Source organism: Otolemur garnettii, unplaced genomic scaffold, assembly GCF_000181295.1.
Source record: "Otolemur garnettii isolate 467f Iridium unplaced genomic scaffold, OtoGar3 scaffold00408, whole genome shotgun sequence".
Taxonomy (NCBI): Eukaryota; Metazoa; Chordata; class Mammalia; order Primates; family Galagidae; genus Otolemur; species Otolemur garnettii.
This window is the reverse complement of record NW_003852803.1, coordinates 72309-98971: the sequence shown is the minus strand read 5'-3', so window position 1 is coordinate 98971 and position 26663 is coordinate 72309. Positions and strand designations below refer to the sequence as shown.

Below are 26663 nucleotides of genomic sequence, written 5' to 3'. Positions count from 1 at the left end.
AAGACATGAAACTATAAAAACACTAGAAGAAAGTGTAGGGAAAACTCTTGAAGAAATTGGCCTGGACGAATATTTTATGAGGAGGACCCCTTGGGCAATTGAAGCAACATCAAAAATATTCTACTGGGACCTCCTCAAATTAAAAAGCTTCTGCACAGCCAAGAACACAGTAAGAAAAGCAAGCAGACAGCCCTCAGAATGGGAAAAGATATTTGTTGGTTATGCTTCCAACAAAGGTCTAATAACCAGAATCCACACAGAACTCAAATGTATTAGCAAGAAGAAAACAAGTGATCCCATCTTAGGGTGGGCAAGAGACTTAAAGAGAAACTTCTCTGAAGAAGACAGACGCATGGCCTACAGACATATGAAAAAATGCTCATCATCCCTAATCATAAGATAAATGCAAATCAAAACTACTTTCAGATATCATCTAATGCCAGTAAGATTAGCCCATATCACAAATTCCCAAAATCACAGATGCTGGCGGGGATGTGGAGAAAAGGGAATACTTCTACACTGCTGGTGGGAATGGAAACTAATACTTCCCTTTTGGACGTCTTATGGAGAACACTTAGAGATCTAAATATAGATCTGCCATTTGATCCTATAACTCCTCTGCTAGGTATATATCCAGAATATCAAAAATCACGCTACAATACAGATATCTATACCAGAATGTTCATTGCAGCCCAATTCACAATTGCTAGGTCATGGAAGAAGCCCAAGTGCCCATCGACTCATGAATGGATCAATAAATTGTGGTATATGTACACCATGGAATACTATGCAGCCCTAAAGAAAGATGGAAACTTTACCTCCTTCATGTTTACATGGATGGAGCTGGAAAATGTTTTCTTAGCAAAGTATCTCAAGAATGGAAGAAAAATTATCCAATTTACTCAACCCTATTATGAAACTAATTGTTAACTATCATAGGAAAGCAATAATCCAAATGGAGTCCAAGAATATCGGGAAAGGGGTGAGGAAGGGGAGGGGCGGGGGGAGGATGGGTGAAAGGAGGGTGATTGCGGGGATAACACCTATGCTTTTTCCTATAAGGGTACATGTGAGTCTTTCTAAATGTTGAACATAAATGTCTTAACACAACAATTATGAGAATGACATGATGGCTATGTTGGCCAATTGGATGAAAGTATTTCAAATTGTATATGGAAACACACACTGTATCCCATGATAGAATTAATGTGCACAAATATGATCTAATAAAAAAAATTTAAAAAAAGAAGTAGTGAGGATGAAATCTTATAGGAGTTACTAAGTGCCTATCCTAGGGATCGCTGACCCCTGATATTAGAAGGGGATCCCAGCCGAGTCCCCTTCCTGTTCACTAATCCCATCAACTCTTGCTCAGCATTACCAAGTAGGGAAACAGTTAATTTTCCTGGGATGAGGAGAGGTTTGGCCTTGGGGAGAAAGGAGGGAAGTGTGTGGTTTCTATGAAGGAGACCCTGATGGCAGCCCTCTGAGCAGAGGATTGTATGTGTAACTTTGTGTGTAAGGGCAGCGGGTCCTGGGGTCTCAGGGAGAGGTGAACAGTCCCCTTGATTCTATGTGAGGCCTGGCACTGGCCTCTTGGATGAGGTAGAAGACTGAGTTAAGTGGACACTAGTGATTTTAGCTCTCAGAGAGCCCCAGGCTAAGTAGGAGTCCCTGTTACTAGGCAGATCCCAGCTGTTGAGACCAGGAAAGCAACAGCAAGCCCTGTGCTAAGCACTTCACCCATTAATCCCCATAAGAAATCTATGAAGTTGGTATCACAGATTGGTTATCATCACCCTCTAATAGACTGTGACAATGGCCACACATTCTGCCCCCGCCCCCACCTTGCATCCATGCCCCTGGGTGGTATCCTCCCTTTAAGAGCTTGAGTCTATTTTTCTACCCCTGGAATCTTGGCCTGGCCACCATAGGACTTGCTTTGGCCAATGGGACAATAGCAAATGTGATTCAAATAGGGGCTTAGAAAGTGCATGCCCACGGGGACTTGGGTGCTCATGCTACCTTTGGAGCCCAGAGGCCACATCCCTCAGCCCAGGTGTGGGTGAGCACCTTCCTGAGCCTCCACAGCCTGGCTCACATCCTGCAGCCCCCACTCCCAAAGCAGGTCTTCTTTTTTCTCTGCCCCTCCCCTGGTCTACCTGACCGAGGCAGGCAGTTTCCTGTTCCTCCCATGTCCACCCTACAAGGCAGTGTCAACCCAGGGGAATTACTGTAGCCGCTGCAGCCTGCAACGCTGCTGTCTCAGCCCCTGGCAAAGGTGCTCGGCTCCTGTGTTCATAAGCATGTTGAAGCTCAGCTCCAACTCGGTCAGGGTCTGGCTGGTGCTTAGCCCAAGGGCAAGGTCCTTGCAGTCCTCTGCTGTGAGGCCACAGCTGGCCAACCTGTAGGAAGTACATACCCAGGGCTTTGAGTTTCCTAATCTCTTGATTCAGAGAATACCCACAAGCTCCCACTGACAACCTATTGTGGGCCATGTGGAAGTCAGTAAGAACAGCCTCACCTCCCAGTATCCCAGATGCACAGGCTACAGGGGGATAGACTATAAACAAATAACAGTAGTCAGGAACTTTTATGATCAAAGCATTCTGATGTTTTCTGACATTACTCAGAGTAAAATACAAGGTCATTATCATCGTCTACAGTGCCCTGGTCACCTGGTTCCTTGTCATTTCTGCCCTTGTCTCTTATCTATTTTAACTCTACTCTCACTGGCCTCCTCCCAGTTCCTCAAACACTCCACACATGGTCCCACCCCTCATTCTTTGCACTTGCTGCTTCTTCTGCCTAGAACCATCTCTTTGCCTGTTACGTCATGGGTGACTCTCCCACCTGTTTCAGGTCTTTTCTCAAAAGTCTGTCAGAGGGCGGCACTCGTAGCTCAGGGGGCAGTGTGATGGCCAAATACACTGAGGCTGGAGGGTTCAAACCCAGACTGGGTCAGCTAGAACAACAATGACAACTGCAAGAAAAAAATCTCTGGGCATTGTGGCAGGCGCCTGTAGTGCCAGTTACTTGGGCGGCTGAGGCAAGAGAATTGTTTAAGCCCAAGAGTTGAGGTTGCTGTGAGCTGTGATGGCATTGCACTCTACTGAGGGTGACATAGTGAGACTCTGTCTCAAAAAACCCCAAAAAACCAAAGTCAGTCAGCATGGTTAAAATTGCCTACCCTCCTCCAGAATTGTTATTCTTTTCTGCTACTGTCACATCACATACAATATCGTTTACTTATGTATTTGGCTTCTTGTCCTCCTTCTGGGAATGTGAGCTCCATGAGGAAGGAATTTTGCTGTTTTTATTACTAACTGTACCCCTGTGTGCAGAGCAGGGTCAAGCACAGTGATTTTCAACTGGCGTGCTGTGAGAGGATCTCAGCTGTGCTGGAAATATTTTAAGAGATCATGAATTAAATTATTTTTGAAAGAAATTCAAAGCACAGTAAATATATTCTTTTTTTTTACTTTTTTTTTTGATCAATATAATTTAAGTGTGCCATGGAGGTTTAACTATAGGTTAAAGTAAAAAACAAACAAACAAATAAAACCCTATAGGTTAAAGTGTGCCTGGTCTAGCACATAGTAGGCCCTTAATTAGTAAGTAGAGAATGTAGTGAATGGATGAACAAAATAGCTTCACAAGAGGGGCATGTCAGGTGCAGCTGGAGGCACAGGAATGAGTGAATGGCTTTGACAAGGGAAGGAGGAGAAGTTGTGCTCTCCCTCAAGGGAAAGTGTGGGCATGATGTGCCTGGCTGGCAGGACAGATCCAAATTTCTGTAGGTATTTAGTTTGGGGATGTTGAGCTAATGGTTATACGGGGGTAGGGTTGGGTGGAGATGCAGTGTGAAGGTAGAACAAGAAAATCTCAAGATAGTGGTAGGTCTTGAATGGAATTGTAAGATGTTTGGACCTCATTTGGGTGACAATAATGGGCCTGTAAAAGTTCTTGAGGATAGTAATGATGTGACCTGGGCACTGCTTTGGAAAGATCCCTAAGGTCCAGTGGAGAAAGGCTGGGTGTGGCCAGGCAGGAAGCAGGTGGTTCAGCCAGAGGATGGGCACCAGGGTCAGAGCAGCAGCTGTGGGGGATGTTTTGGGTAGACCTGACCACTCTTGGTGGGGTTGAAGGAGGCTCTAGATTGGGTACAGAGTTGAAGCTGCTGCCACTCACTGAGAGAGCAGATGTGGGAGAGGAAGGGTCAGCTTTAAGGGCATATGACCAGGCAGTCGTGCAGTGGCACAGTCACCTGGGGCTGTGTAATTAGAAGGGCCTGTGATCGGGGTTTAATTCTCTGTGTCTGCCACCACCTTGAATTTCCTAATTTTATCTTTGAATTTGTGTCTCGTAAGTGAAATATGAAAAGATGACGGGTCTTTGGCTCACGTGTGATCTCCTGGGAGGTCCCTCCCTCCCTCCCTCTGATAGAAGATTTCCTTGACACCCACTTGCCTGCCTCCTGGTGTAGTGGGACCCTTGCCTAGTGACCTTTGCCACCTGTTGTCAGGCATGAGGAGGTCCAGGTGGGGCATCTTGGGGTAGGGCATGGTGGTAGCTGTCCTTGCTATAGGCTAGACAAGCCAGATAACCCCTCTTCCCTCCACCCAAATCCCTAGCACATACTTTCCACCCACTCCATGGCCCAGTGCATGGCTGTGGTGACTAGAGGGAGGGGCACCTGGCATCCATGTGCACATGGCACCTGCGAGTGTCTGCACACACTCTGCTAGAGTCCCAGGGCTTGAGAGAGTGAGACATTAAGTAGCAAATTAAAATACCAGGTAGGCTGAGAGAGAAACTGTGGAAGAGAAGAGAAGCTTCATATCTTAGTACCTTTACTGGTACTTTTCTCCTTAGTTTTGAGAAAGGGCACTACATTTTTTTTTTTTTTTTTGAGACAGAGTCAAGCTGCTACCCTGGGTAGAGTGCTGTGGCATCATAGCTCACAGCAACCTCCAATTCTTGGGATCAAGTGATCCTCTGGCCTCAGTTTTTCTATTTTTAGTAGAGATGGGGTCTTGCTTTTGCTCTCAGGCTGGTCTTGAACTCCTGAGCTTGAGCAATCCACCTGCCTCAGTCTTCCAGAGTGCTAGGATTACAGGTATGAGCCACTGTGCCCATCCAAGGGCACAGCATTTTTGTCTTGCACTGGGTCTTGAAAATGATGTAGTTGACTCTGATGTGAGGAGCAGGTTTTCTTTAGTTGTAGGGAGGAGAGTCTAGTTGAGAACATGCTGAGTTTGAAGAGGCTCTGGGACATGGAGAAGAAGGATGGTTCTGGAGTTGCAGATAGAGGCTTGGAAGGCACCTGGCAGGAGGCCCTTGAGTGTGGTTATGGGAGGGGTCATGAGTAGGAGGGATGATACCTGGTTAGACAACAAAGACCCTTGCCGCTTTAAAATCTCTGCTTCTCCTTGCTTTCACAAGACCTGATTCCTCTCTCTTTTTTTCTAGCTTCTAGACCAGTGGTTCTCAACCTTTCTAATGCTCTGAACCTTTAATACAGTTCCTGTGGGTCGCTGTGTTTCCTCTCCAGCTGGAAGCCAAGGTCAGCTGTATTAAATACATGTCCCATTTTCGAGTTCCCTGGCCTTTGGTTCTGTCTCTACTTCCAACCCTGAGGTGGAGAGTTTTGCCCAAGCAAGTTGGGGATCCAGCTGGCAGATGTGGCTGTGTGCTCACCATCTGCCTCCTCCCCACATGGCTGCATCCTGCCTGCCCACACCCTCCTTGTACAATAGGTTCCTGGCACCTGGCTTATCTGGTTTCCACTGGGCATGTTCCTGTCCCCTGTTCTCATCCCAGCACAAACAAATGTCCGTTTCTGGGGCTTTATTTACCTCCAAATGATTTGCCTTTACAGGCTGTGCTGTGTGGATTCCTCTTCCTCAAATCCCAATCTCTCCCCAGACCCACTGAGGACATTTGACCTTGGACCTCAGAGAGGAGGCTGAAACCATCTGACTCTGAGGGTGTAGGCTCTGAGCCAGGCACACATGACTTCAAATCTTGCCTCTGTCAGTCACAAGTTAAAGATAATGGGCAGGTTTCTTTATCAAGTTTCAGTTTATCCATCAATATTATGTATTCACTGTGCCTGTTGCACAGGTGCTGGCCTTGAAATCCCAAAGTGAATTAACCCAGATACAGAAGGAAAAATACTGCAGGATCTCACTTGTATGTGAAAAGCAAAGCAAGTAAAGTACATAGAGTGGAAGGGTGGTTACTGGGGTGGGGCAGGGGGGAAAGGTCACAGGGTAGAAACTTGCAGTTATATATATTTTTTAAAAGATAATCTAATCATTAGTTAGGATTTTGCTTGAGAGTCTTGGGTAGTCTAGCATCCAAGACACTAAAGTCGTGCACTCTTCATTTAGAAAAGCTTTCTTAGTGTGGGAAATATTCACACTTGCCTGACCCAGGGTTGGTAATGTTGGGCCACTCTTCTTTCTTTTTATGACACTACCCCAATGAGCCAGCCTTAATCCCATGTACCTGGTTGAGAGGAGGTATTGGTGCCAGGTCCTGTCCTCCCATTACTAGCTGTGTGAATGTGGCAAGCAGTTAACTTCCCTGAGCCTGAGTTCTTCACATCTGGAAAGTGGGAATAACTGTCCCTGATCTCCCGTTTTCACAGGGTCTTATTTGGAAGGCCCAAGATGATGGGTACAGAAGTGTTTTGGTTTGGAGATTGTGAAGTTCTACACCAATGTAAGGGGTACGTTGCAGGTTGTTGTTTTTATACTGGGGTGTGAATTCTCTGGTAGAACCAGAATTCCTCTCATTTCTTCGGGTGGACACATAAGTCATAGAGAGAGGCTGGATTTGCCTCCTTCAGTGTGCTCAACTCTCACTATGATGCTTTTTCTTTCTTTCTTTCCTTTTTTTTTGAGACGCAGTTTCACTTCATTATGCCCTGGTAGAGTGGTAGAATGTGGTAGCATCATAGCTCACAGCAACCTCAAACTCTTGGGGTCAAGTGATTCTCTTGCCTCAGTCTCTCAAGTCGTTGGGACTACAGGTGCCCACCACAATGCTGGGCCAGTTTTTAGAGTTAGGGGGTCTCACTGTTGCTCATGCTGGTCTTGAACTTGTGAGCTCAAGAGATCCACTCATCTTGGCCTCCCAGAGTATGATGTTTTTTCAATGAACAATCTCTTGTTGCTTTCCTTTCTTGCAATCTCTTTTTTCCCCCAATCTCTTACCAACTTTTTTTTCCTGGAATCTATCTTAGATTTCATGATCCCTCATTATCAATATCCAGAACGTATTACCCTCCAGCTTTCCATCACATTCTTACTGCTAACTCCAATTTCCCACTCCTTGCCCCACTCTCACCTGTGTAACAGGATAGGTGACTGCCACGATAGACCACACCCATTACCCTCACATGAGCCTCCACACTGGCAGGCAGAAGTGTCCTGCCCTTTACAATGACCATTTGAAAACTTTACCTTCCCCAAACCTCCAACACCTCAACCCTCACCCTCACTTGCAGCAGATAATCCCTGTTTCACAAGAAAAAGGAAGTCATCAGATGTGAACCTCTCAGCTTCCCACAGTCAAACCTGTGTGTCTGCTTCTCTGTTCCTCGTCCTCATCTCTCCTCCTGTTACTGTAGAGGAGACATTTTCTCTTTCCACAAGGCCAGTTTCTTTCTTCCTTTTTCCCTTGGGGGATAGGGAGCCTTCAGTAACTTCTCCTTCTGGGATCTCGCATTACTCCTCCTCCACTGAGACTCAAGTTCAGATCTTTTCCTTCTCAAATATAAGTAAGCAGGGACACACACACACACATACATTTAGTTGGGCCAGCATCCCCCTCTGCTTTAGTGCACTTGTCATCTTCACTACCAAAATCTTTGAAGTATTTGTATTCATACTACTCTTCCTCTTCTTCTTCCTCCTCTTCCTCTTCCTCCTCTTCCTCTTCCTCCTCTTCCTCTTCCTCCTCTTCCTCTTCCTCCTCTTCCTCCTCCTCTTCCTCCTCCTCCGCCTCCTCCTCTTCTTCTTCTTCTTCTTCTTCTTTAAAAACTCTGTCTCTCTTTTCAACCCATTCCAATTTGCGTTCTGGCCCTTTGAGAACACACAAAAGCTTATTCTGCTTAGGTCATCCATGACTCTCCTGTCTCTAAATCAGTGAAAAGATTTCAGTTCTATATTTTATCTCATCTCCCAGTAGGAGTGTACCCCGCTGTCCCCATCCTTCTTTAAACCCTCTGCTCTGTGGGGTTTGATGACACCACACTTTCCTGGTGTCTCTGTCACCAACCTGGCTGCTCCTTTCCAGGCTTCTTTGTTGGCTCTTTTTTGTTTGGTCACTATACATTGGAGGGTGGGACTTACCAGACTTGACATGAAATCTCTTTGCATATGAATTTTAGGATCTGCTTGTTCATTTGGGTGCAAAAGGCAGCTGAGATTTTTGGCAGGGATTACATTGGATCTATACATCAATTTTGGGGAATTACTATCTTAACAATATTGAGTCTTCCATTCCATGAACATGGGATATCTTTCCATTTATTTAGGTCTTATTTAACTTCTTTCAACAATGTTTTGTAATTTTCAGTGTCTCTGTCTTGCTCTTCTTTTGTAAAATTTTATTTCTAAGTATTTTATTCTTTTTGATGTTATTGTGAGTGGATTTTTTCTAATTTAATTTTTTGTTATTGCTAGTGTATAGCGGTATGGCTAATTTTTGTATATTGATCTTGTTTCCTAAAACCTTGCTAAATTTGTTTGCTAGTTCTTATAATTATGTTTGTGGATTTCTTAGGATTATTTTTGTAAATAACATCATGTCATCTATAAACAGAGATGGATTAATTTCTTTTTTCTTTCCAGATTGGAGGACTTTAATTTTATATTTTTGCCTAATTACTCTTGACAGAACCTTGAGTACCATGGTGAATAGAAGTAACAGGAGCCAACATCTTTATCTTATTCCTGCTCCTAGGGAGAGAGTTCTCAGTCATTCAGCATTTAGTATAATATTAGGAGTGGGTTTTTCATAGGTGATCTTTATCAGGTTGATACCGTTCTCTTTTATTCTTAGTTTTGTGACTCTTTTCAATGTGAGAAGCTATTGGGTTTTGTTTATTGGATTTTCTGTGTCTATTGAGATAGTTATGTGGTTTTGTCCTTTCTTTTTTTTTTTCTTTTGAGACAGAGCCTCAAGCTGTCCCCCTGGGTAGAGTGCCGTGGCAACAGCTCACAGCAACCTCCAACTCCTGGGCTCAAGCAAGTCTCCTGCCTCTGCCTCCCAAGTAGCTGGGACCACAGCCTCCCGCCACAATGCCCGGCTATTTTTTGGTTGCAGCCGTCATTGTTGTTTGGAGGGTCCGGGCTGGGGATTCGAACCCGCCACCTTAGGTGTACGTGGCTGGCACCTTAGCCGGTTGAGCTATAGGTGCTGAGCCGTTTTGTCCTTTCTTTTACTAACATAGTGCATTGCATTGATTGATTTTTCCTCAGTTAAAAATCTTAATATTCCTGAGATAAATCCCCCTTGATCATAGTATCTAATCCTTTTTGTATGTTGCTAATACTTTTTGAGGATTTTTGCATATGTATTCATAAGACATATTAGCCTGGAAGTTTTTTTTCTTGTGGTGTCCTTTGTTGTCTTTGTATGATTATGGTACAGAGTATGTGTTTGATGGAATGATTTGGCAAGTATTCCCTTTTTTTTCTATTGATGGAAGAGTTTGAGAAAGTCAGTTTTAATTCTTCCTTAAGTGTTTGCTAGATTTCACTGGTAAATTTGAGGTTATCCTTTTTTTGAATAGCAAGTTTTTCATTTTGTAATTCATTATCTTTACTTGTTATTAGGTATATTTGGATTTTTTATTTCTTGAGTCAGTTTTTGTCCTTTTAGAAATAGGCCTGTTTTACAACCTTATTAATTTGTTGGTTTAAAATGTTTCATAACATTCTCTTTTAGTCCTTTTTATTTTTGTAAGGCCAATTGTGATGCTCCCTCTTTTATTCCTGAGTTTAGTAATTTGACTCTTATCTTTCTTTACCTTAGTCAATTTAACTAAAATTTGCCAATTTTGTTACAAATAACCAACTTTTGATTTCATTGATTTTTATATGCCATTTTTCTGCTTTATATTTAATTTATTTCCACTGTTGTCTATATTGTATCCTTCTTTTTGCTTTGGTTTTGCTTGCTTTTAAAATAAATTCCTTAAAGTTTAAGATCTCTTTTTTTTCCCCTTCCCTCATTTCTCCTTTCCTCCTTCTTTCCTTCTCTCCCTCCTTTCCTTCCAACTTTATTTCTAGAAAAGTTTTAGGTTCATAGCAAAAAGTACAGGGAGTTCTTATATACCCCCATCCTTACCCACATACCATCTTCTCCACTATAGACATCCTGCACCACAGTGATACATTTGCTACCAGATTGATGAACCTGCATAGATACGTCATTACTACCCCAAATCCATAGTTTACATTGGGTTTACTCTTTGTGTGGTTTATTCCATGGATTGTGACAATTGTATGATGACATATATCCACTATTATAGTATCACACAGAATAGTTTCACTATCCTGAAAATCCTCTATGCTTTGCCTTTTCTGCCTTTCCTCCCTGTATACCCCTGGCAGCCACTGATCATTTTACCGTCTCCACAGTTTTGACTTTTTCCAAATGTCATATGATTGGAATCATACAGTATGTAGTCTATTCTATTGGCTTCTTTCACTTAGTGTTATATGTAAGGTGCATATCATTTCTGGCTTGATAGATTACTTCTTTTTAGCATTTAATAGTCTATTGTCTGTGTGTACCACAGTTATTTATCCAGTCACCTATTGAAGGGTATCTTGGTTGTTACCAAGTTTTAGCAATTATGAATAAAGCTAATGTAAACATCCATTATAGATTATTGTGGACATAGGTTTGAACTCATTTGGGTAAATACCAAGGAATGTGGTTGCTGGAGCATATGATAAAAGTATGTTTATGTTTATAAAAAACTGCCAATCCATCTTCCAAATGGCCATACCATTTTGCATTCCCATTAGTGATGGATAAGAGTTCCTTATTAGAATTTAGTGTCTTCACTACTTCATATTTGACCATTCTAGTAATTACTTAGTGGTATCCTATCTTCTTTTTTAACAGAGGCATTTATAGCTATATCTTTTCCTTTCAGCACTGCTTTAGCTGTATCTAACACATTTTGATATGTTGTGTTTTTGTTTTTATTCATCTCAAAGTATTTTCTAGTTTCCTTTGTGATTTCTTCTTTGACCCATTTGTTATTAGGAGTTTGCTGTTTAATTTTAGTGTCTTCGTGGATCCCCCAAATTTCCTTCTGTTTTTGATTTCTAATTTTATTTCATCATGATCAGAGAAATAAAATTGGGTTATTTTGCATAATTTTAAGTCTTTTCAATTCATTGAGATCTGTTTTGTGGGGCAGTTCTGTCTTTGCATAGAGTTTTATTCAATATCTAATTGGCATGCCCACTTGGATACTTCAAAGGAACATAATACCAACAAGCACAAGATCACACTCATGATAGCCCGCCCTCTTCTTTTGGTATTCTCCATCTCACTGAAGGTGCCACTATCCCTTGAGTTGCTCTGGCCAGAAACCTAAGATCATCTTTGTTATCTTCTTCTCCCCTCCTCCCTAAATTTGATTCTTCACTGAGCCCAGCTACTCTGCTTTTCTAGAACTTTTGAATCCAGTCACTTCTTTCCATCTCTATGGCCAATATCACAGTAATCAAATACTGTCTTTTACAGAAACTACTATAATTTTCCTTAGTTTAAACTATCACCATCTTTACAAGAACTACTAAATGGTTTCCCAAGCAATACATTTTATGCATAGGAGCCAGTTTCTACATTGAAAAACGTACAGATCTTGTTAACTTTCTGCTTAAAGTTGTATCAAGAAAAGATCCCTAATGCCAACATGGCCCAGAGGCTTTGTGTGGTCTGGTTCTCTCTGGCCTCATCACACCCCTTTGCTCTCTGCCCACGAGACACACAGGCCTGTTTTCAATTCCTTGGCTGCCTCATCCTCCCTCCTGCCACAGGGGCTTTGTATCTGCCATTACCTTTGCCTGAAACTTTTCCCCCTCCTGTTTCTGTTAAATCCCCTATAGTCTTCAAATCTCTTTTGAAGCATTACTTCCTCAAGAAAGGTTTTCTATACTGGAGACCAGATTATTATAAATTTATTATAAATTTTTCAGTACTTTTTTGATTAATGTCAGTGTCTTATAAACTCTGAGAGAAAAAGAATTCTGTGTTTGTTTACCATAGTAGCCCTTGCACCTGTCAGTGCTTGGGTAAAGAGGGCCACAATGAATGTTAGATGAACACAAAGAACAATCCCTCACCCTAGACTCTGCTTCGGCCTTGGATGTGCTGCCCAGCCATGCTTAATGCAGAATCCCAGCCACACTCACCGCAGGGTCTCCAGGTGGCAGCGAGGACGTCTCAGGGTCTTCCTAAGACTCTGCACTGCAGAGTGGCTCAGCGAATTTCCACTTAGGTCCAGCTCCTTCAGGCTTCCAGTGACTTCAAGAATGGAGAAGAGAGGCTGCCAACAGGCATCTGTGACTGGGATCTGCATGAAGCTGAGGGAGGAAGAGAGGGTCAAGAGAGAGGTGATCTGTGTGTGGGGGTGTCTGATGTGCACAGCCCTGCATAATACAGTGGGTGTTCAGTCTTTCTGAGCACCAGGCCACTGTGGGTAGTCCTACCCCGGGACTGGCCAGCTTTCCCACCAGGCCCTCTGTCCCTACCACCTTGGCTTAGGGCTCCTCCTCTGTGTGGCTCCTCATTGTACATCCAATCCCCACCCCCCACCCCCCCCACAGTGTACTGACATGCTCATTTGGTGTGTCTGTTTCTGCCTTAGCATAGAAGGCCCCTGAGGACAGGGGCAGATACTTGTCATCATTTTTATCTGCAGTGCCCAAGCACAGGGCCTGGCACAGAGCAGAAGGTTGGTGATTTGGACAGCCTTCCTCTCTTTGATGTAGACACACCTGTAATTCTTTGGAATAGATATTCTGGACTCCAAGAAAGGAAAGGTGATGGGCACAGAGGCTGGGAGAGGTGGTCTGAGAGTGCGTTTATGATGAAAGGTAGTATGTGATCATATACTTACATACTGACGGTTGGCTTGGATGGGACTGTATCCCCTTCCAAGAGTAGCAAGACCACAGATAGGGTCTTTGGGAGGAGATAGTAAAGGGAACATCTTAACAGAGGATATTTGCAGACTGGAGAGGAGAGCATGATGGAGTTTGAGAGTGTTGAAATAGATGCTGCCTTGTATAATTTCCACCCCTTTAATTTCTCCACATTCACACACTGCTTTAGTGACCTCATCTACTTCTCAGGCTTCACCTTCTCAAGCTCTATCCCAAGTTTCATATTCATATTTCTATTTTCTCCCAATGAAGTACTAACCAGGCCAGACCCTGCTTAGCTCCTGTGATCAGATGAGATCTGGCATGTTTAGGGTGGTATGGCCGTAGAGTGATGTTTCTGTGTTCTGGTGAGATAGCTTCACTAACTTTCAATCTAATACATCCCAATATCACTACAACCTTAATTCATCTTCCTTGCAAATCTGCAGAGCTGTGCTGAGGCAGGAGGAGAGGTGAGGGGGACGGGGTAGGAGGACAAGCGCCTGCTCATTGGCTCCACCTCCTGGGCCTCAGTTAGCCTCCTCAGCTGCAAAAAGGGAACAACCACAGTTTCTGCCACAGAGAGTTCTGTGAGGGTTAAAAGATATTATGGAGAAGTGGCCAATCCAAGCATAGTAATAAATGTTCACTGACTAAAACAGCTGGAGCATTTCCTTCCTTCCCTGTTCCAGTTAGGGTACTGAAATGCTGCAACCCACGCCCCACCTGTGTTGAAAAGAAGGCTCAAAGAAACAGTTTCTCCTTGCTGTCTGAGCAAACAGAGTAATGTTTTCTTCTTCTTTTTTTCCCCAAAGAAAGGTAAAGGGGAAATATATATATGTACTTAGATCAGTGATAGTCTTGTCATTATTTTAGCATCAACTTGCTATACATTAGAGCAACTGAATATAATATGGAGTAAATTTGACCAGGTTAATATTTAGTATATAGTTGAAATTTCAAAAGAATTGTTTGCTATTTTATCTAAAATCTATTATATCTAAATCAGAACTATCTTGTTATAACAAATTCATATCACTGTTTCCAGCTAATTGAAAGTAGTTATCAGCATCACTATTTAACATTTTATTTTACTAACCTTCAATTATGCTACCTTTGATTTGGCTAATTACAAAAAATACAGGTTTAAACTGGATTTCCCTCTAGTTAAATTAAAAGCAAAGAAGACTTGAAAACATAAATGCTATATATTTCACAAGAAATCAGTTGCTTATTATCAATTAAATATTTAGTTTTGAAAAGGAAAAGGATTACTGTTAAACCACATGGTATTTTGGGAGCATTGAAGGAATTTTTCTTTCTCTGAAGAGCATTGTACAATGATATTTTTATGGAAAATAAAATATCTTCAGAGACATCAAAATAAAAGATGTCACAGAGAATCCCAAATGTTTTAAGTTTCAACAACTTCTGAATTGCTACAAATATGTCCAAAAAACTCCATCATTTGAAGGTTTAATTATCTGAATTTCTTTTATACTTATTTAGTTTTGTGAAACTTGAATTTTTAATTTTTTCTTTCATTCAACCTTTGCCATCTTTAATAAGAGTGACTGAAAGAAAAAATTAAAAATTAATTATTCAAAATGCATGATGCTTCATTATAAGGCAAATACCTGGGAGCCTCCCACCTGCCATTTTCATTTCCTTAATATCTCTGGTTAGTCTTCTTCTCCCTTCCCACAGCCTTCAGCCAGGCTTCCTTATGTCTTCCTGGAACTTTTTGTTTGTTTATAGTAGAATCTTACTGTTCTCTCTACCTTGTCTAGCTGATTCTCTGCCTTTAAAATTTCCCTTCCCATTTGCAGCTATAGCTCCAGCTTTCCCCATGGGATTCCCTCCAAGCTCTACTTGCCACTGTCCATCCTAAACTCTCTTGCTCTGGCCTGATGTTCCTGGTACCTTGAGCCCCCACATCAGGCCACTACCACTTGTACCTCCTGTACATAAGTCTGTTAAGACTGACTTCATGTTTATTTCATTTTATTTTTTGAGACAGGTCTCTGTTGCCCGACCTACCAGTGGTATCATCAGAGCTCACTGCAACTTCAAATTCCTGGGCTCAAGGCATCCTCTCACCTCACTCTCCCCAGTAGCTGGGATAACAGACACCCGTCACAATGCCCAGCTAAATTCTTTATTTTTGGTAGAGATAGAGTCTCAGTCTTGCTCAGGCAGGTCTTGAACTCATGAACTCATGTGGTCCTTTCACTTTGCCCTCCCAGAATGCTGGGATTACAGGAATGAGCCACTGCATCTGGCCCTATGTCACATGTATAACCAAGAACAACTGGAAACAACCTAAAAGGGGCAAGAATAGTATAATGGCTTAATCAGCCATGGTCCTTTCCCTGTGGAATACCACGTGGTGATTCAAAAGCTGTTGTCTCAGATTACTTAACACAGGAAGATAACCTCAATATATCATGAAAATAAAGCTGATGTAAAACAAAAATGTATGGCATGGTTCAATTTTGCCATAGAAGTGAATGTCCCGAGAAAAAAGGCTGGAATTTTTAGAATTGACCATTCAATTCTTAATGATGGTCATCTCTGAGCAACAGAATTCTAGTAGACATTAATTTTCATCTTTTTGCTTACTTATCTATCCTTATTTTTCTACAATGAACATGAATTATATTGTGATAAAAAAAACTTTAAAAATCTGAAAATAGTTGGGGAGTGACTGTGGGTCAAAGGAGTAGGGCACCAGCCAAATATGCTGGAGGTGGCAGGTTCAAACCCAGCCCTGGCCAAAAAACCGCAAAAACAAACAAACAAAAAAAATCCCTGAAAATAAAAGACCCTAATCTATGATTTCTTCTGAAAATTTTTTTCTTTCCTGGTCCCCCAGTGTGCTCACTTCCTTCCCTGGGCTACAGTAGTACCTTGTCCAGACCTTTAATACCTACAGTGAGAGATTAATACCAACAACAAGGTGTCACACTCTGTCATCCTGTTTGGATGAATGCTGTCTTCTCCAGTCTTTGAGCCCATTAGGGCAGGGATTGTGTCTTTAATCTGTGGTCTGTAGGGCCTGGCATAAGAGTAGTGCTTAAGAAATATTTATGGAATGAGTCATTTGAAGGGGGAGAGAGACACGTACCAGTATTATGAATAATCCTGCAACAGAGGCAAGGGAAGTCAAATGGGGAGGTTCTCAGTGTTGCTAGCCTGGAGAAGGATCAGAGAAAGATGCTCCTGCATCCTCAGAGGAGGGTTTCAGGTTGAGAGACCCAATCCTGGCACCATGCACACAAAGAAGAAGTCAGTTGTGCTGGGAAAAATAGAGGACTTCTTTGCAGACCTGGATTCTGAGGTGGTGGGGGAAGATCTCAGGGCCATTGCTATTGCCATTGAGGGGGACACTTGAAGCATCCCAGTTAGCAGTGTCTGAGGAAAAAGCACATGGAGAGAGCAGCAGGTGCAGGGGTGCTGCCTGACCCTTGGGGAGTGTGGGACAGCTAAGGTCAGCATGAAGGGGGAGTATGTGAAGGGGAGAAGGTGAGCAGTTGTCCTAGGGGTAGGAGAAGGGGTGAAGCTCAAGGTGGGACCCCACCAGGCATCTCTAGAAGCAAGCAGGGCCTGTCCCACAGTGGGCAGAGAATGGCAGAGATTGCTTTAGCCCCCTGCCCAGGCTCAGAGAGAAAGGCTTCAGTGCTCAGGACATTCAGGCTCATGAAACAGACAGAGGAACTGGATGGAGGGGCAGGTGTGTACTCACAGGACTACCCCCAGGGACCTCGGCATTGGTATGTGCTGTTCACCCTTATTCAGTTGGAGCCTCTTCATGTGGTGGCAGAATTTGATGCAGAAAGTGAACACCAGGAGCTCCATGCCTGTTTGGACACACACGCTCGATCCTTGGAAATGGACCATCACCTGTGTCACAAACTCCTCATCCTGAGTCTCATACAAACAATAGAACAACTCCAGAAAGCCAGGCAACTGGGGAGACTGCAGGACACAGGCCTCCCTCTTGGCCCATTGCAGCAGCTCTTGCTTCAGCTCTGGAGCCCGCTGGCAGGTGAAGATGCTCTCCATCTCTCTCCCTGCCTGCTCACCTAATAGGCCGAATAGGAAACGCCTGGTTGGTGCCCGGGACAGGACATGTGTTTTGTGTGCTTGTGGCAAACCTCTCACACCTCTGATGCTGTTACAATGTTCACCTCTCTTCTCATCCCCCAAGACATAGGACACTGCTGCCAAGAATTCCTGGAAACATCTGTGGATGAAGCTATAGACCCGGGAGTTGGGGTGCTTTAGAAGAACACCCATTGTCACAAAAGTGGAGATGATGCGCCCATTTAACCCGTGTCTCCTGAGGTCACCTGGGCTGAAGAGGCTCCTTTTTCTCCTGATGCCCTCAGCAGCCAGGGAGCAGATGCTTCTCAGATGGGGCCGGAGGGGCTGAGCCGGGAGAGCCTGGGAGAGGTAGCACCAATAGAGGCCAGTGACAGTCATGGTGGTCAGTGTGAGATCCTCCCCCCTCTCCATCTGCTGTTTCAGGCAGGTGCAGACCAGCCAGGACAGCCAAGGCATGAGACACATGGTCCAGACTGCTGGGTTTGACTCAACCAGGCTGAGAGCTCTAAGTGCTTGGCTTTTTACTGTGAAATAGCTGTAGAAATATTCCTTCCTGCTAGACTCAGAGAACCCCAGGACCTCCACCCAACGTGGCTGCTTCAGAGAAGGAATGAGCTGCTGCAGAGCCACAGTCCGAGTTGTGATCAGGAAGGATGCCTCGGGAAGTATGGTTTTCCCCAGCAAACTGCCCAGCAGCATGGCCACCTGCTGTGGCTGGCTCCAGTGTTGGCAGAACTCAGCATTCTGTTGCTGTAAGACCCATCTTGGCTCATCCACACCATCGAGGATGAAGAGCAGCTGCTCTGGCCGAGACAGAACCTGCTGAAGGGAAGCTGGAGGGGCCTCCTGGGCTTGTGTGATGAGGTCAGCGAGACTCATCACCTTAGACTGGGCCAGCTCTGCACAGCTGAAGTAGAAGACATGCTGGAAGCGGTCCTGGTACAGCTGGCCTTCCTCCCAGCCTCTCTGCACCTCCCTGGCCAGTGTTGACTTCCCAATTCCAGCAGCTCCATGCAGTATGACGATGCGGGGTTCTTCTTGGGCTCCCAGGCCTGGGCCAAATAAATCTCTGATCTCAATCAAATGTCCTTGATTCTCCATTATAGGGACTTGTCTCTTCCTTCTGACCAGGGACTTAAGGCTTCTGGGGTGAGGTCTTTGTAGAAGTAGCAGCTGTGTGAATTTTTTGTGCAAATCCTCATTTTTCCAGGACAGTGTGCACCACAGGTGCTGTCTCCATGGGTTTTGGCAACTTTCCTCCGGTACTAAAGGAGAAAAAGATGGAACATAAAGGTACAGAACAGTCATGTTCATTCATTTTTCACTCATTCAACAGCTATTTTAGGCCTTTACTCAAAGGCACTGACAGCACTGGCTACAGCGATGGCTGTATTCCTGCCATGGAGCTGAAGCAATGTGGGTTTTGGGGTGGAAGAAGCCACTTCAAATCTTGATTCAACAAAGTCATCCTTCCTGTATGACTTTCCTTCTTCAAATGTTTATCAAGGGCTTCTCGTGTTTCAGGTGCTGCTCTAAGGGCTGGGGATAAAGAGTGAACAAAACATGTATTCTCTGTCCTTATTAAGCCCATGACTTGGGCCATTAGCTCCTGAGCTTTGGTTTTCTCTTATGTAATCTGGGCCTGTGAGGTCTCCCTGCAGGAGGTCATGCAGGGGTGAAGGAGATAATGACAGTGTTGGAGATGCTGTGGGGTCCTGACAGCATCCCCTCAGCTCCCACCACTGCCGTAACTCCCAATGCCATCCCTCTGCAGCACCTGTGATGGTCAGTCTGCGGGCTCTCTCGGCCCACAAGTGGGTGGGCCAGAAATGCTCAGGAGTTAAGACTCTAGGAGGAGTCCTCAGTGGACAACGAATGGGGATCCCTTGTCCCAGAACAGACACCCCAAGGTGTGTCCACTCTCTCTACTGGTCATCCCTGGCCTCATATTTACAGGGACAACTTGCACCACAGTGCACCTTTGGGCTCCTCCCTCCCCATCTCACTTCTCCCCAGTAAAATACATGCAAGCAAATCATTCGTTGGCTCTGCTTCTGAAGGATTCCAACCTGAGACAGAAGGGGAGAAACCTCTGAGCTCACAGATGGGACTGTCCCCTAGAGAAGGACTTCAGGATCCCACATTAGATTCTAAATAGCAGAATTGCTACAAACTCTTCCTTCTTTCCCTTCCCAATATCTTGAATGCCTCTCACTTTTCTCTTATTCCATTATCAAGAATATTATTTTGTTCTAGTTCTTCACTTGGAAGATTCCCTTAGAATTTAGAATCAAGGAAATATGCATTTCTCTTGAACTGGTCTTTTCTCTTCTATTGAGTAGTAGGTATTATGTAATCTGTTGTATATTTCCCTTTTTGTCTTGGTTGCTAAGATGCTCAGAAGCAATGGAAACCTCAATTATAGCAACTGATTAATCCTCATGGCTTACATACTGGCTGTTTTTCACTTTTAAGGTTATTGCATTCTAGTAAGTTTATGGCATTTGTATGTTTCTGTAATATGCCTCTAATCTTACTTTTTCCCCTTCCTTTCTTTTTCCTTTCATTTTTTTTTTTTTTTTGAGTGGGAAGTTCTGTAACTAATTAAGCCGTTTGATATACTTTGAGCCTGAGCCCCATTTTAGGACCACAAATTCTACAAATTTACTCCCAGCTGGGTACAGAAGAACTCCTTTTAACATATCATCTCTCAGATTTCAAAGGGGACCTTTCCTAGTGCATTTATTTAGAGGCAGTAGAGTTCCGTGATTAAGACCTTGGCATTAGGGGCCCGTATACCTGAGACAGAGGGAGTAAGATGTATGAGTTGAAAGTGTGTCTTGTGGAGTCAGAGAGACTGAAGTCTGAATGCCTTTTCTGCCACTACTAATTAGGAGACTTTCTTATTTGAGCCCCATTTCCTCATTTTCAAGGTCAGATAATAAACAACATCTTATGGGGCTAGTGGGCAAGAGTAGCGGCAAGATCCAGGGGCTGACACAGAGGACGTCCAGCAAACACTATGGGCGTGTGACTTGCTCTGTGCTTCCCAGGGAGGGAGAAGCTCAGTGGAAATCAAATCCAGCTCTCCTGACCCCAGACCAGTGTCCCGTCCAGTAAACTGGGTGAAGTGTTTCCTATGGTAGAAGAGGCACCTGCATATTAATGTTCAAGGGTGTTCTGGAAACAGTACATTGGTCCAGTGGAGAGACTCCATAATAGGACTTCTGGAGAGCCATTTCAGATGTGTTTTAGGTCCTCTGTGTTTAGCCTGTCAACCTGGCCCTAATGGGACTCTTTTATATTTTTTTTTGGAGAGCAGGGCAATTGGACATTTTTTAGCTCAAACTATGTTCTGTGACAGCCAGCAACCCCTAAGAGCTGCTCTTTGCAAGCCCCTGCCCCGCCCCATACCCAGGACCCTCTTACTCTCCCCTCCCTACAAATTAACCAATTAACACCCGATGAAGTTCCCATTTTTCCATGGCACAAAAGTTTTGGCAGTTTGGAGCAATTCAGAAATGGGGCTCTCCTGTGCTTCCAGATCTGGAGGGGGGCAGAGTAGAGAGGGTGGATCTACCCCAGGAGACTCTTGGTCAGGTGTCCCAGCAGGGGACTCTTGGTCCATGCCTTTGCCACCCCTCTCCCTGGAGCTCAGCAGGGTCTCACCTGAGAAGTTCTTTAGACATGTTTCAGCCAGAGGCAACTTGGTTGCAAGAGCCTCCTGCTTTCTGGGCTTCGGGTTGGGCTGAAGTGGGAATTTTCTTCTCAGCGGCACCGCTGTGGATGTGGAGGTGTTGGGTGACTCCTGTCTTGCAGACTGCTGGTCTGGGAAGCTTGAAAGATCTTGGTAGGAGAGCAGGGAAGGTTTTTCTGTGAGGGAATTACAGTAAAGAAATGACAATTTATCGAGCATGCATTTTATTTTCAGTGTATACTGTTGGAACTCTCACAACTGGGTTTCAGTAATACTATTTTTAAAGCCATGTGAACATAGAGAGATGATTTTATTCCTAGTAGCTAGCTGGTCTGAAACTTCTCAGTGGGAATATAGTGTTTAATAGGTTGTAACTTTTTTTTTTAGACAGTCTCTTTTTGTTGCATGGGCTACAGTTCAACCAATGTCTATGTAGCTCACTGTAGCCTCCAACTCTAGGGCTCAATTCATCCTCTGACCTCAGCCTCCCAGTAGCTTGGACTATAGGCATGAGCCACTGCATCCAGCCTGAGGAGGAAGATCTTGATAAGCCACTTGGAGAGTTGAGCTCCCCATTTTGGGTAAAAATAAGTAGTTACTGAATGGTAGTCTAAAGAGGGTGGGTTCTCTTTACCACCAGGCAGCTGCTTTACTAGGCACTGAAATGAAAGTTATGCAAATTGGGGGCAGAGCAGAATTTCTCTGTGTCACAGAGAAGGGAAGAGCCAGTAAGACTGGGTACTGCAGGAGGGTAGGAAAAGAGAGAGAAGAATGCTGGCGGGAGCATACGAGGTCCTCTTTGTAGGGAGAGATGTGAACAGTTTAACATATCTGCTACAATGTCTTCAGTAGTATTTACATCATGCACTTGAACTGTAATGCAGGTAGATTTTTTTGTGCATCACTCAGAGAAGTACAAAGTCTGTACTGTGGAGTGGGAGGTGGCATGAGGAGGGAAAAATCAGTAGTCATATGAAGGCTCTGAGGAGGAAAATGAGACAGAGGGGTGGAGAGGTTTGTTTCATGTCACACAACAAGGTAGTGAAGTAGGGGTGAAAACTGAAGGCAGTGGAGTCTGGGCCTGTGAGGATCTTTGCAGGGTATGAGGATTGGGGTGGTGGTGAGAGTAGGCACAGAAGGAAGGGAAACAGAAAGGGCCAGGTGGAGACTGGGAGTCACAAAGCAGCAGCAGGCTGAGGAGGAAATCCCTGCACCCAGAATGCATTGTTCTTGGTTCTAGCTCTTGCTCTGCCACTAAATGCTGTGTGAGCTTGAACAAATGAGCTCCTCTCTCTAGCCATCTGCTTTGGGAAGAGGTGGCCACTTTGAAGCTTTCATGAGAAGCGGAAGAGGCAAGGGTGTAGCTGAGGTTTGCAGACTGGGTGATTCAGGGTATCAGAGACCAAAATAAAGGAAATCAGGTGAGGGAAGTGGGTTGGGCTGAGAAATGAAATTTGCCTCTTGGGGCCCACCTGGAGAATAGTGTCCTCAAGAATTTCTGCACCAGCCTGAACCCAAGAATCTTCAGAGTCTACCACAACAGCAAACTGAACTCTGGTTGGCAAGGACCATGTCACACATGGCACCCAGTTGGGTGAGACACACTGCCTGACCTATGTTGGTCTCAGTTTCCCCATATGTCCTATGGGGAGTGGGTATAATCTCAGCATTGGCAGGTCCTTGAAAGATATTTTGAGGGCTACTGGCTCTTAACACCCCACCCCAGCTCCCCCACACTTCCTCTGCTGTCCTCCCTTCCAGGTCCCAATGTAGCTACATGCTCACCCATCTGGAGATCCAGTGATTCATGTATAGCCTTACCTGGGGCTCCCAGCCCAGCTTAGCAAGATTTATATTTGCAAGAGTGTTCAAATCTAAATATATCTTTCCTTTCTGAATCCTGGAGGTGTTCCATTAATGGGAAAATTTTAATGTCTGTGAAGTTCTTCAGCTTGCAAACAGGGATGGGCTGGCTTAGGGACTCCAGATTCAGATTATGTACATGTGGGGAGCAGAGGGATGGGAGGTTGTCTACTACAGAAAGGAGACAGAAATGTTGGAGATATGTCAGAGGGGCAGGGGCAGAAGCCAAGAGACTGAGGCCAGGGCTCTCAATATTAAGCAGATCTCTGGTCTCAGCAAAGAGAAGTCAAGAGAAGCCAGGTCAGATACTGCAGTCCTCCACAACTTTTTTTTCTTTTTCTTTTTATTATTATTATTATTTCTTTTTTTGGTGGTTTTTGGTGGGGGCTGGGTTTGCCACCTCCAGCACATGGAGCTGGTGCCTTCCTCCATTGAGCCACAGGCACTGCCCAGCCCTCCACAATCTTTTCCAATGGTTCATCCGAAGATGATTCTCTGATGGACACTGCTGGGCATAAAGTAGTGTTCTGGGATTCAGGAAAAGTGCGTATTTGTCCTTGTTCTGACCCCACTCCCTGTGTATGTCACTATCCCGCTCACATTTGGGGCTAAGGCTTCTGCCTCCCAGGGCTGTTTATAGTAATTATAACAACAGCAGCAGTAGCAATAGCAAGAAGAGCTCTTATATATCAAGGATTTGTATACATCAGACTCAGGGCTGAATGTTTACCAGAGTTAGTTTCCATGGTCTCCCTCACACAGCCTAAGGAGGGAGTCTCTTGCTCTCCCATTTTAAAGATGGAGAAATAGAGACAGAGAGATTGGTGAAGTGATTTTCTCAAGGTGGCAGTGCCAGGACTGAAACCTGCCTCTGCCTGAGTCTGTGCCCATCACTGCCTGCCAGGAAAATGCTCTGCCCGGGAGCTGGGTCTGAAGTCCATCCCCACCCTTTCCGGCACCCTTCTGCATATCTCTGCATCTCCCTCCCAGGCATGGTGAAGGCCATAAGGGTGGGGAGATGCACTTGAAGAGAAAAGGGCGTGGGGCTCTGGGACCCAACAAGGGCCCCCAGCTCCAGCTTAATCTTTGTCAGGTTGGTCCCAAGTCATTGCCCAGCAGCAGACCTGGCAGGGAGGGTGCAGTGGTAGTGGTGAGACCCCAGGGTGGAGGAACGGGCTCCAGGAGGAGTACAGCAGACAGAAGGGCCCTTTGTGCACTCACCTGACAATGAGCCCACCTCTGCCTGGGCCTGAGCATGGAGTGAGCTCAGGCCCATCTGCCTCCAGGTTTGCAGAGTCAGGTCCCAGGCCTGCTGCTGCCCATACTGAGCCACCAGGCGTGAAGCCACCTCCATGCCACTCATCTTCTCTGGTGGAACAGCCGCCACACTGGAAGGCCCCTGAAAGGATGCTTCACTGGACAGACGAAGCTGGAACTCCTTCAGCTCCTCCTTCTTCAGTAGCTCCAAGTAATCACCCAGTTGCCGCTGGCCTCTGCTGGCCATGTCTGGCCCAGAATAGATCACTGGGGGATGTTCAGGTGGATGGGTGTTGAGGGGTGTTGGTTGTGTAGAGAACAGTGGTTTCCTTTGCCTTGGCTCTACCATCTCCCACTGTGAAACTCCCACTGGGCTTATTACTCTTGGCTTGGTAAATTCTTCAGCATTCACACCAGTTTTGTAAGCCGCAGGGCATCTGCCAGTAGATGATGTTGGCAGGGGTGAGGGGAAGGGGAGTGTTAGGAAAAGTCAGGAGGGGGAGGATTCTGGAAGAGACTGGGAAATGTTGGAAGAAGTCAGTTTATGTGCAGGTGCAGGGGTCAGGCCCAGGGCTCAGCAGGGTGATGGGAGTGGGGAGGCGAGGGCAGGGGGTAGGGTGTAGGTGACACTCACGGTTTTGTGTTCCTCAGATTCTTCCTTCTCTTGGGCCCCAGACACCTGGGATTAATCTTTTAGCTGCAATGCTGGCAGAAGGGGTCTCTTCAGAGGCTTACAGTGTCTCTTCAGACCTTTCCTGGCCCTGGGATACCAACCAGTGAAAACAACCCAGGGCCAGCCAGAGCAGGATGAAAAAGTTACTCAGGGGAAACCCATGGGGGTGTGGCCAGGGGAGGGTGGTGTCCTAGTACAGCCACAGTATAGCAGAGACTTTGAGCTGGATATCTAGGGAGGCAGTACCCACAGGCAGGCTGGGGCACAGGAGGTAGCATGTGCAGACAGATAGGCACACATGTTCATGCAGCTAACTGAGGTCAGAGAGGTGGCTCACACCTATAATGCTAGCACTCTGTGAGATTGAGGAGGGTAGATTGGCTGAGCTCAGGAGTTAGAGTCCAGCCTGAGCAAGAGTGAGACCCCTTCTCTAAAAATAGCTGGGCATTGCATCGGGTGCCTATAGTCTCAGCTACTTTGGAGGCTGAGACAGGAGAATCACATGAGCCCAAGAGTGTGATGTCAATGTGAGCTATGATGCCATGGCACTCTACTGAAGGTAACAGTGAGACTCTGTTTCAAAAAGCAAACAATACAAACAAATATGTAGATATCTGCCTTCCCATCACCCAGAGCCTGCCTGCAGAGCCAGGGTGCACAGTTTCCTGGCAGGTAGCTCAATGTCTGAGGCAGGCTATGTTTGAGGCAGGCTTTCAGAATGGGTGGGGGCCCCTGTCTGCCAGGGCAGCTCTTTCTTGGAAAACATTAGGGCCAGACCAGGGAGCATCCTTCCCAGCCTTTCATGGTTTTGGAGGCTTCCTGAGCCTCATTGCTTATCCTGCCATGCTTCGAGGGGCCCTGAGAAGTGTGTCCCAGGCCAGGGGGCTGTCTGCTTTGTGAGCAGCTTGGTTCTCAGCTAGTAAATACTTTAACGGAAAGCAAAAGAGTCCCCTTCTTCCCCCATCACTGCAAAGCCAACACTTCTTCCTGTTTTGTAAACTCAGCAGAGGTTGCGGTCTCCACATTGAGGTATGACATTACCAACTTGTTTGCTCCTCTCTGATAAAAAGAACCAGCAGTTTCTAGAGATATCCTGATTTGACCTGGGCTAGCCAAGTCCAGGCTCCAGCCCCTGGCTTACATAGACACTTACTCCTTATTGGCTGATTCACTTCTCTGAGCCTCAGTTTGCTTATCTGTTAGCTGGGACATCATAGGTTTGGCAAGAGGCTCAAATTCAGCAAAAGCTCTTAGTAGTCATTAAATACATTGGACAAGTGTTAGTTTTATTTATGGCACATGAACACATTGCAGGATATTCTAGCATCAGACTTACCTGAGGGAGAAAGCCCTGTGCCAAAGTCCAGGATGACCTGAGGGGTCTGAGTGCTCTGTGAAGGACCTTGAGGCTCCTGGGGAATGTTCTGAGGGAGGAATGTGGGGGCTATTCTTTTTTTTTTTTTTAACCATACTTAATTTTATTTTATTGTTTCTTTTTAAATGTGGACTTACATTTTATTTTTTTCCTTTTATTACCAAGTCACATATACATAGATCATGAATACATTTATGCCTATGTGGGATTCCATGTGTTGATTTTTTTGTACAAATTGGAGTGGTTACACCCAAATAATTATCATGGCTTTCACCTCACTTACGTAATCACTTTTAAGACATTTGTGTTCTATACTTGATAGATTTGACTTGTACCCTTGCAATATGCTCCATAGGTGGGGTTCTACCATTTACCCTCCCTCTATCAAACCACCCACCTCCCCTTCCATGTCCCTCCCCTGCTCTCCTTCATCCTGGCCATTTCTGATTAATGAAATTAGAGATTTTACTCATTTTTTTCCTGGTTAGGTTAGCTGAAGGTTTATCT

The 26663-nt window shown here is 44.9% G+C and overlaps 1 protein-coding gene across 1 annotated transcript in view; it reads right to left on the bottom strand.

The window, feature by feature from the left end:
• LOC100957721 (NACHT, LRR and PYD domains-containing protein 1-like) overlaps nucleotides 1-24129 on the bottom strand; it is a 58417-nt gene extending 34288 nt beyond the window's left edge. The window contains 6 exon segments of the mRNA XM_023509140.1: nucleotides 2235-2405; nucleotides 12453-12623; nucleotides 16930-18548; nucleotides 20083-20090; nucleotides 20961-21164; nucleotides 24073-24129. Coding sequence (XP_023364908.1) covers nucleotides 2235-2405; nucleotides 12453-12623; nucleotides 16930-18548; nucleotides 20083-20090; nucleotides 20961-21164; nucleotides 24073-24127 — 2228 coding nt within the window. The 5' untranslated portion in view covers nucleotides 24128-24129.
• Nucleotides 24130-26663: the final 2534 nt, after the last annotated feature.